Genomic DNA, 11,276 nt, shown 5'->3' on the forward strand with positions numbered 1-11,276 from the left:
CCTCCAGGATACGTTCCATCAGCTCCTGGTGTCACAGTTCCAGGACGGATACCTCCAGGATACGTTCCATCAACTCCTGGTATCACAGTTCCAGGACGAACACCTCCAGGATAAGTTCCATCAACTCCTGGTGTCACAATTCCAGGACGGACACCTCCAGGATACGTTCCATCAGCTCCTGGTGTCACAATTCCAGGACGTACACCTCCAGGATACCTCCCGTTAGCTCCTGGTGCCACAGTTCCAGGACGGACACCTCCAGGATACGTTCCGTCAACTCCTGGTGTCACAATTCCAGGACGAACACCTCCAGGATAAGTCCCTGGTCGTCCAGGGAGAATTCCAGGGTAGGTGCTAACTTCCCCAGGTACCACTCCAGTTGGATATGTTATTTGCCCGCCAGGGTAAGTTGTGACTCCAGGAATGATTCCTGTTCCAGGTTGCGTAATACCAGGTGTTCCAGTACCTATCGGTGGAACTTGTACCTTATCCGGTTTCCCTTCAGGATATCCAACATATCCAGGATATCCAGGACAATCTTCGCAACCGGTGCCACCCGATGACATACTTTGCGCTTGACCCATACCGCGACTACCACCTGAAAAGAAGTATTAATACTTATACAAGTAACTAAAGAAACATAATTATCATAAAAATTTTTCTCTAACAAAAGTCTTATTTATATATTCAGCCATAATATCTCACAATTTCAATCTCGAATCATAGAAATTTAAGTATATTGCAAGAATTCAATTCTATTTATTAATTTTATTTGTAATTTTTAACCACATTTTTTTAGTTTTTATTTCTTTTTTATCTTAAAAAAAATTATCTAATATAGTAGCACACAGAATAATCAAATGTCAAAAGTCTAAATACTTACTAACTACTGCGCGCGAAGATTGCTGAGTAGCTTCGGCTTCGGCCTTGCCCTCTTTTTTTTCATCGTTACCGAGATTCAGATATTGAGATTGCGTCTGTCCACGAAATTTCCCTCGAAACTGATTCGTTTGTCGACGTTGTCGAATTCGATCGACATTTTTGTTTGATTTTTCTCGTTGCTCGAGTTGAATCTGTCGTTTCGTCCGAGCTCTTAGCGGTGTTAGAACGATGTCAGCTACGCGTTTTGACGAAATATCATTTTCATCTATAGGGATTTCATTGAAGAAAGGATCGAGAGTACGCCCCGGCACAGGTCTCGTTGCTTGTAACAAAAGGATATTGCGTCCGTTGCAGAAATCAGCGATTCGACCCCCAGCAAGTCGCCACGCCTATTCAGAATATTAAATTTAGATGTTAATATATTTTTCTTCTGATACAACATACTTTATTATTGTATTTTTACACGTAATTATTTGAGTAATATTTTATTTTTATTGTATAGTTCTTAAGCGTTTATGACAATATGATTACATAGAATACTTGTGTGTCAAGGGAACTAAATTCAGATGATACACTTAATTTAAAGCTACATATTGTTCTTGACAATTTACTTGACAATAAATTTACAATTATTAGTAGGAAATAGCAGAAAACATAATTCTGATGTTTTTAAATATGCACATGTAAAGATTTGTTAAGAGAACTGTAGAGAACTATTATATTGTGATTTATAACAATTTCAACGTGCCATGTAACTTATTATATTACCTCCAGTTTCGTGAGGGCTGTCGACGCATAGAGTATCTTGGATTGCCGCTTCTTACGTGACGCATTCTGACCCTGTTTTATATTTTCAAGATAGCAATCGTTCTCCTTCCTGCTCTTGTACGCAACGAATTGCTGTTTCGAAAGGATCAGTTTAAAATCGGCGTATTTTAATATTAAGACAACACAATCGCTTACCGTTACATCGTCAGTAAAAGACCATTGTTTCTCTTCACGATTATTTTCTGCATCTCTTATCTCATACTCGTGAACAGATCGATCGAAACGCGTCTTTTCCTACAAATAATAATATTGAAGTGTCGTTATAATATTGAAAATTATATAATAAGAATAATAATATGTATTAATTATATATAGTTTATACCATTTAGAAAATAATTAATATATGTATAATGGTATGAACAATAATAATAAAATATTGTTAGAATAATAATAATATATGTATATATATACATTAATCGTTGATACAAATTATAAATAATTAATGTATACTATTATTATATATTGATCTTATTTTATAACATCTCGAAATCTGTATCTGATGTTACTTTTCTTTTCAGGACAATCTGATAAATGATTAGGTGAAAATTAGAATTCGCTTCCCCGAGATTCTCGAAAAACAATCGAATTCAATTTTGCACTCTCTATAGGACCTAGAATCATCTAATTAATCTAATTCGAAAGGGGGTGAAAAAAGTGTCGCGATCGAGAACGAGCCGAGACGATCCGTAATCATATCCGTTCTTATCTTGTGAGCTTTAACCTCCTAAATCTTTCTTCGAGCAATTGTCTTCTCTTAGTCGCAGGCTAGTTACACTTAGCTTCTATAATGTTATTATACAGAACTTTCTTACGAATTTATATGGTCCAAAATTTAACCGCGTGAGCTATTTTGCCAGTCGGAGAAACCGAGTCTGTCGACAACATATTCTGCAAAGTGTTTGTTGCTTCAGATTTTATCGGCAGGAAGATCACAGATTTAATGCAGGATCCATAGTATAGAGAGTACAGCAAAGTTTGTCTACGAAAGTTGACGGCAGAAATCAAGAAGCAGACTCTGATGTACTTGCTACATTTGACGCTTATTGGGAGCAGATTTCATCGGAGACTTATACAGGTATATTTTGACAGCAAATTGGCGGCAGAAAACGAACGAAAGAAAAACTAGCTGAAAATTAAATGATGTCAAGGCGGACTCTATCAGTGAAATGCGAGTTTAATGCAGACACAGTCGATGTCAATTTGTTAGCAATTTCTGATCGAATTGTTGTCAATCCGCTGGCATTGCTTACTGGAAAGTTAATATAATCAAAGCCTGGTCGAAATCATTGCGAATATTCATGTAAAAGCGCGTTTTCTTACGCGAATACAGTTGTAATTTGTAATCATTTTGAAATTGCAGTTTGTACACGACTCGGCTTGTTTCTGGACGTATCGCGGAACGTATGAATGAAGCGGCAAGTAGAGGGATACTCGGGAGATCGCGTTTCCACATTTATCGTCGCGGATAGATGATACACGTCGGCGATTTGCTGAATTTCATAACGCCGCGCGAACCACGGCGACGCGAAGTGTCCTAAATCGCAAGAAGGCGAGAGATAAGCGGCTATCTATTACTCCGAATTGATGAATAAGCGACTCACGCACACGCGGACATCTAAACATCACCTTCTACAAATTACGACGACCCGGTCAGTTTTTTTACGGTCGGACAAAAACTTGAGCACTTTCTCCGGAAGTGTGCCTGTTAATCGTTCACAAAATCTTGCGCGTTAAAAGAGCGACATGCTAATAAAATGTTAAATTAACAAACTGATGAGTCTATTGATAAGAATAATTAAAGCTCACATGAAGCTCACATGGAGCTTATGTAAGCCTCTAGATTATTAATCGGTCGTGTTTAACTTATTTATTGTAAAATAAAAAATATTGCTGTCATATTGACGCTAACAATTTTTATTCTGGATAGTGCACAATTTTTTGTAAAATTCATTCACTGTTGGCGTGTTGTTATTTACAGATACACAAAAGCGCGTCAATTCACAAACTTGGTTCGATTTTTATAAAAAACGCACTGCGGACCTTGTATCTCGATTGTTGAATGCGTGACAAAAAGCGGGGTGGTGAACGCGAGGGAATTAAAAAACTTACATGGTATCTCGCGAGCGTCGTACTCGCGAGGAAGATCAGAACGATGACGATGAGGTACGGCCGCATGGTTCGAACCTTCTGTGAGATCTCCGCGAACCGACGTCTCGACAATGTTCCAACTCCGCTGGAATAGATTCCCACCGACTCTACTCGCTTCTTCCGCTGCGCCTCTTCTTCGGTCCCGTCGTGGTCGGTCCCACGAAGCGCCGCTAAGGGTCCATGTGGCTGTGAGGCGGGAGTAGGAATCGCGTGCTGAACGAAATTCCGGGAATGTGCGTCGTGATGTAAGTGCGTACAGACGCTCGTGTGTATCACGTTATCTCATTTAGTCTCGTCTTGTCGTCGCGGATCTCATTACCGAAAGATATGCGCCCATGGCCGTCATTGACTTAGAAGATACACCTTATGTTGCAGTTAAAAAGAAAGAAGACTCTTCATATCATTATCGTATTGCTTATTTAGACAGTAGTCCAAAACATCTCGTATAACTCGACAGATTTGAAATTTCTTTTAAGAAAATTTTTATCGCAATTTTATATGCATTACATGGTAATCTTTATTTATTATATTATATATACGTATATATTTAATTTTATTATATATATTTTTTATAATAAATTATGTTCAGGGCTAAAACACAGATAAATAAACAAGCCTATTAATTGCGTTATTGCTAAAAATTACTTTATAACATTTGATCAAATACAAAAATTCTTTTGTTTCTATTCTAAATCCGCGTAAATATTCATCAATCGCAAGCGACATTGAGTTAACTTGTCTTATCGAGTTAGTCACTTTCGCTTTCGTTGGCCTAATTACTGAAGTCCAATCTATTTGTTAAACACAGTTAGTCGCTGTTTATCCTACTACCAAGCGTAGCTAATGATCGCATGGTTCATCGGCGCGATAATGAGTTCAATAAATAAAAAGGCGAAGCGAGAGAGTGTATTGAACGGAAAGCTTTATACGAACGCGCGTGTTGCAATCCGATAGGCGTGGAATTAAATTATTTAATACAACTTTTATAATTTCTCATCGCGCAACAGAGATTACAGGATTACAGGAATTGAAAAGTTGGACAGGAGAGGACAAAAAGTTAATTCAAACGTGTTTCTGAACATGTACATGTATCACTTCGTGTATTATTCTTTCGATAGATAAAACTTTTACAATTCGTAAAAAAAGATGTGGATAAATGTTTCGCATAGGCACTCCGGTGTACAAATAGCACGTATAATACAACGGTTGTAATAAATCGTTATCTAAAAAACGACTACGTCCAACGTCTCTCCTTCACGCGCGCAACTAAAATCTAATACGTAAAAGTGGGAATGCTATTTACAACATGTGGTCAACGCGACTACGTGCTTAATCGCTAGATCCCTATTCTCGTCCATGGGCGATCTATCGAATGACTAGGACGCACGTGTGTCCGAATCGCTCGTCAATTAATTACAATTATTACGACTCGAGCGGATTCCTCGGCGAATCGCGGCGGTCAATCTTGTAACGCGCTAAAACATTGTTACACCTACACGAAATCTTTATTATAACCGTCGCCACTCGCATAATCCGCGTGATCTTGCCGTCCGTTCAATCCTTGAAAAAGGGGACATTTAATATCGTCAATCGGAGATAACGTTCGTCGCGACGATGAATTAAAAGCAAGTTTTTCCATGACGGCAGATTGCGTTCACGATGGCGAAACGGATTCGACTAGTTCGACACTCTGACCGGACACCAATCTCTGGCACCGCAAACAAACGTAAGAAGAAGGCTTATTTATCGCCGCTATGATTAAATTCGCTGCTGGAGAACGCTGCTGGCAACCTACAGTACGGCTCTGAACGATGCGCTCGGCTGGATAACGTTCGTTGGACGTTACACACACGATATTCTAATTGTATAGAATTAATACAGCAAAATTCATCACATAACAGGTGGGTACACTAGTAAACGACCACTGGGTCTAAACTTATCTCTATGATATGAAATATATAATATTGTATGTATATATATATTTTTTTTTATTTCTATATATTTTTGGCAGGTGATCGCATTGCCTGCAGCCGACTTTTTGCGGCAATTCCGGTTGCGCAATCCCGAATCACAGATACACGCCTTCGCTTTTGAGAACGTCCAACTTGCATCCCGACGTGCGGTTGCGTTTTTGAAAATTCTTTCTCGAAAGCAACAACGAACCACGGCGAATGCTGCATCGCTCTCTTCGTCGACTTACGATCGTGTATTATACGATAAAACGTAAAAACTTTCCGCTCGGTCATGTAGGACAAAGATATCTTTACATCCTCGAACTCTGGGGTTCGCTACATTTCGCGCACCTGTCATTCGTACGTATTTACATCTTACATAGCTTGGTAGCTGCCTCGAAGAGCCTCAGAGAATCTCATTTAATCCTAAAATAATAAACACGATGGCACTTGCAAGTTCAGTCCGTGTCGATGATCAATCTCAATCGCTTAACGCCGCGCGATAGCGACGCTACGTCTTTAAATAGATAAGGTCACGAGTTTGGCGTTTAATAGACGCTCTCGAAAATTTCTTTCCACGCGTTCATCCGTGCACGCCAATTCCGTCGGGACTATATCATAGTATATCGAGTCGCGTGCATGCTAAAACGCAGCCCGATACTTATGTAAGGCACGACTTTACATCAATGTGATTCGCGCTAAATTAAACACGCTTACAAATTTAACATTATTATGACTAATTGCTAAATGGTCCCTAATTCGGAAGATGCTTGGAATAATATCATACACAATACTCTATCGATTCTTTCTAATTCGCAATGTTATCCAGCATTATCAGACGTAATCTTTGTTTAATTGTATAGAATTAAGACGAATTAATGCGATAAAGGAAAATTGACCGTCATACAGTCATACAATTCTTGATAATGTGAAAACGAATCGAAATTGTTCATCAATCAGTAATCGCATATAAGATTAATCTTTTAATTTGAATCAAATTGTCAATGAGAAAAGATCCACGTTTTAAAGTCAAAAAAGCTTATGATTAAAAAGAACGTCAGCAATTTTGTGACATTCTGTACAGTCGCTGTAACAATTCAAATTTTCTTCAATTTCTGAATTAAATCTCTTACAATTAGTAATATAATCTCGTAAGGAACGAAATCTGATTGTTTTGATTGATTTTTTAATGAATAATTGAAGAAATTTCTAAACTTGCTTTAATATCCTACAAAAAAAAAACGAGTTGTTTTAAGTTCTAGAATACCCTGAAATCTCTATCTAATTGAAATTTCCAATCGAGTTTTGTGAATCTCGTAAAAATTCGTGCTAAAATAAGTACGAAGTTAAATGATATCTCTTTATCGATTGACCAACTTGATTTGATCGCTAGGTATCGACCGATTTTCAAGCGATGGCCAGGTTCAAAGTCATCGTGGCGGGTCTCGAAAAGGACGAGGATCTCGTCGGATCGGGATAATCGAACGTAGTCGAGGAACTCTTAACGTCATTTTCGAAACGGAGATGCAGGTGCTCCGGATTGGGTGATATCACCGATGTTCTGATGACCATTCTGGACACGTATTCCGGATCCTTAGTCACCAAATCGGGGCTCTCTGGATCGTCCGAAGGTGTCTTCTCTCTGCAGGGTCGTTTCGACGGTGCCGTCGCGTCTGACGTCCTGGTGTGCCTGATGATCGCGGAGAACGCCGACGACGAGTCTTTTTGGTCACGCTCGTGCCCCAATCGAGGAACTATGACGCTGGTGGGCGACGCCGTGACGCACGACGTCGTTTGCGATCTATTCAAGGACGACGATAATGGAGCACTCGGTTTCACCGTAGACGATGTTCTTTGCTGCTCGATCTGATCGGGCTTGTCCGTGGACGGTCGGTGATGGGCACGCATGCAGGACGATTCCTCGTGCTTGTAGAGGTACGATTTCAGGGCGAAAGCCTTGCCACAACGACCACACACATGAGGTTTGGTGTTCGAGTGCGTTTGTATGTGAGCTCGTAAGTTTGACTTGTCAGCAAAGGCTTTGTTGCAAATGGTGCACTTGAAAGGTTTCTCACCTGAAAAAACGAAAGTAATTATTAAAAATATCTCTCTATACATGACTTAATCTCGCCAAAACTACGCTTTCTTTTAAATGATAAATATTGAAAGTAGTCACTTAAAAGAATGTCGTGCATTGAGAAATCTTGAATAATTGACGAGTTTATTTTAAAAAGAGAATACTAGTAAACAAATTTAAATGCTCTTTCAACAACGGAAATATAAAATATATAAAAATGATTGTAAAAAAAAACAATTGTATATATACATATGTATATATATAATTGAAGACAGAAAGTGAAATATAAAATAATATATTTCACATTTTATTTGCGCTTTCTCGATTGTACATCTCAATTAATCACTCTTAATGTCTTAGCACACTGAAGGATGTGAATATGTTGTTACGTGTCAACCGATTTCACAGTTGCACATCTGTAATTTGTAGTCGAAAATAGTGCCGTATCTTTAAGCGTGCCAAAATCACATCGTGAATGATTAATTTGCATTCATCTTCATTGAAAGCTCGTTAAACCGTACTCATCGTACTCACCAAAATAGTTTTCCTTAGTTTATTTACGTAATATCTATTATTGTAAGAGAAAGCAATCGGTCATGGACAAAAAACAACTCTGAGAGTCGAACGATTTTATCAAATTAAACATATAGCGAGAGTTATTAATTTTTTTTTCCAGATACCTGATATACAGTTGCAGTAAATTATATAATTGTTCATGGTCAACGTTATAAAGAAAGGCGGTAAATAAATTATGAGGAAAAGCGATTTTGGACATCGAGCACAGCGATATCAAGAGCAGTATACCTGTATGCGTGCGTATGTGTCCCTGCAGCAGCCACGGCCTGGAGAAACACTTGCCGCAATAGTGGCACTTGCATCCCTGATTGTGGGTCCTCACGTGCATGCTGAACGCCGGCATGCTGACATAGACCTTGTCGCAGTGCGGGCACCTCCTGGCCTTTTTATCGCCCAGCGATCTGTGCGTCTGACGATGTCTGGCCAGATTCGAGGAGGTCGAGTATTTCTTGCCGCAGTCGGGACACTCGTGATCCTCGTTGTCCTCCGGCTTGGGATCCACGGCGGCCGTTCTGCGACCTTGGATCGACGCGGTCGAAGGTACGGATGCCGGATCAACGCCGATATCGGGAACGACCGATACTTTCGAGTGACACGATTCCTCCTGCGAGGAGCAAGGAGAATGCCGCGGCGAGAGGCGAATCTCCAAGGCGGCGTTCTCTCCGGACCGAGTCTCCAGGATCTCCCTCTCGCTCTCAATCCGCTCGAAGAAGAGTCTCGTCCGTTCGCCCAGGACTTGGTCCTGGTTTCCCATCACTTGGACAGTAGGCCGAGACCCAAGAGTTCTACTCGCCTCCGCGGGATACTGCGCGATCCTAGGCGACGCCGGTCGCTGATAGATGACATTGCTGTGATGAATTAAGGTGCCCGCCGCCGCTGCCAGGCTCACCTCCGCCAGTTTCGTCAGGTTGTACAGCTCCTCGGGACACTCGGACGACGTTTCGCTACCGCACTCGCTGGCGCCATCGGAAGTTGGTTGACCGCCGCTGTAATCGGCCAGTCTCACGCTTCTCTCGGGACTGAAATCTGTATGAAAATGAAAAAAAGGGTTGGTATTCAAATTAAGAATATTATAGCAAAATCTATTTTGATTGACAATTCTTAATTCATTCGGCAATTGTTTGACAATTATATCTAATGTTATATATTATGTTATCTATTTCCGCGAAAGTAAGTGTATTATTTTGATTACGTCTTTCAGCGGATATCGCACGGAACGTGATTTCAAATGCAACACCTCCAATAAATCTCAACGGAAAGCAGGGAAATCCAGCGTCGACTCGTAAAACACCTTCGGGAGCAGGGCTTCGTACGCTGCTCCGTTTTCGGGGAGAACGGAAATAGAGTAGCTACGCCACCAACCCCCGCACGCCCGTCGTTCCCTAGCGCGCGCAACGCGTTTGTTCTATGTATTTCGTAGTACCACATACGTGTACGCACACGCGTTGCGTCGCGTAAGGAAGCTCGCCTGCCTGCGGTGGGGTTGACGGCATCGCGACGGTATGCGTCTCGGTGGGCCCTGGCGTGTGTGACGCATCTAGCGTCTCCTATTCTTAAATCCGCGCGACACACCACCTTGATCGCGAAGCAACGACCAGTAGATTTTTCCGGTTTTTAAATTTAATCGAGGAAGAGGCGACTTTGATTGTCGCGTGTAAAACATCGAGATTTCGGCGTCGCAATTTTTATTCTTCTGTGAAAATCACCGAATTGAATTTCGTGATTTTAATAGATGGCTCAGACATTACTTTACTGACGCAGAAAAATTATCCGCGACATTATCATTATCATTAATATGCTAAAAGAATTTTTTAGCTAAACTTGCCATTTATAATATATTGATATTTTATTGTTTTTATGTTAAATTATCATATTAGAATTACATGATAAATATAACAATTTTTTTCAAAAAAGTTAGAATGTTTTTTTATTCCATGTAAAAATGATTCAAAAATGTGAAAGATTAATGCCAGTATAAGTAATGCACGAGAACATTATATATCAACTAAAATTTATAAACAATTAAATTCAATTGTAATTTTTTTGCCAAAATTAATTTCAAATTATCAACGTTTCGATATTCTCAAATATGCTAAACTTAATTACCCAACAGCTTTAGCAAATTATGGTAAATTAAATTAGTTTATTAATTGATAGGTGAAATATAAATCACGATATTCAACTATAAAAAAATGAGAATTTGATTACCAAGTTAAAAGTACTCTTTCTTATAAATTTTTAATTTTCAGCTTCTAGTCTGATTAGTCATAATTAATTAAATTAACGCTTTGCAAATTTTTTATCAACATACCTCTTTCAGATCCTGCGATCTCTTCTTCCACACCGTTGTATCTGCGATGCGTGATCAGGAACGCTCGCGGCATCTTCCTCGTCTCCTCGAGTTTTCTCCTCAGAGCACACAAGTCATGCTTATCAACTCAAGATTCACAAACTAACACACTAACAATCGCACCGACTACTACTTATAGTAAAGGGGTGACAACGCGAAGACGAAGAAGAATCGATGGACACGGTATCAAGAGGAAGAATTACGATCCGTTTTGGAAGCGTGTACGTCGAGTGACGCACGGGGGTTGCGTTCGCTTCGGCAATTTCGGGCGCAATAGTTGCCCCGGCTAAGATTCGGGGCTACATATAGCAACGCAACCTCCCTCGCTCTCCACCTCCAACGCTGCCGCCGTCGCCGCCGCCGCGGCGCTTTTCGTCGTCGTCGTCGTCTTCTTGTTCTTCTTCTTCTTCTTCTTCTTCAGCTGCACGCGCCTCAGAAGCGTGCCCGCCCGGTTCCCTCCTGC

General features: G+C 40.3%; 2 protein-coding genes across 2 annotated transcripts; both read right to left on the minus strand.

Moving 5' to 3' along the window:
• Positions 1-4: 4 nt before the first annotated feature.
• On the minus strand, positions 5-4,204 carry LOC112468367 (the record flags this gene model as incomplete). Its single annotated transcript, XM_025037500.1, has 6 exons — positions 4,178-4,204; positions 3,820-4,071; positions 1,846-1,944; positions 1,651-1,782; positions 884-1,271; positions 5-598 (listed from the first exon to the last, which is right to left on the minus strand). Coding segments are annotated over exons 1-6 (1,492 nt in total), but the record flags the coding sequence as incomplete, so codon positions are not given.
• Positions 4,205-4,558: 354 nt separating this feature from the next.
• On the minus strand, positions 4,559-11,074 carry LOC112468366 (zinc finger protein 787-like). Its single transcript, XM_025037499.1, has 3 exons — positions 10,775-11,074; positions 8,692-9,489; positions 4,559-7,885 (listed from the first exon to the last, which is right to left on the minus strand). The coding sequence occupies exons 1-3, from the start codon at positions 10,845-10,847 to the stop codon at positions 7,218-7,220; spliced, it is 1,539 nt and encodes a 512-aa protein (XP_024893267.1). The 5' UTR covers positions 10,848-11,074; the 3' UTR covers positions 4,559-7,217.
• Positions 11,075-11,276: the final 202 nt, after the last annotated feature.

Source organism: Temnothorax curvispinosus, unplaced genomic scaffold, assembly GCF_003070985.1.
Source record: "Temnothorax curvispinosus isolate PA1 unplaced genomic scaffold, ASM307098v1 QBEX01018409.1, whole genome shotgun sequence".
Taxonomy (NCBI): Eukaryota; Metazoa; Arthropoda; class Insecta; order Hymenoptera; family Formicidae; genus Temnothorax; species Temnothorax curvispinosus.

Excerpts from the sequence above, each read along its gene's own strand:
- LOC112468366 (XM_025037499.1), bottom strand. The coding sequence starts at position 10,847 with ATGCCGCGAGCGTTCCTGATCACGCATCGCAGATACAACGGTGTGGAA. Across the intron at positions 9,490-10,774 it reads GATCGCAGGATCTGAAAGAG|ATTTCAGTCCCGAGAGAAGC; the intron begins GTATGTTGATAA and ends ATTTTCATACAG. Across the intron at positions 7,886-8,691 it reads ACACATACGCACGCATACAG|GTGAGAAACCTTTCAAGTGC; the intron begins GTATACTGCTCT and ends TCGTTTTTTCAG.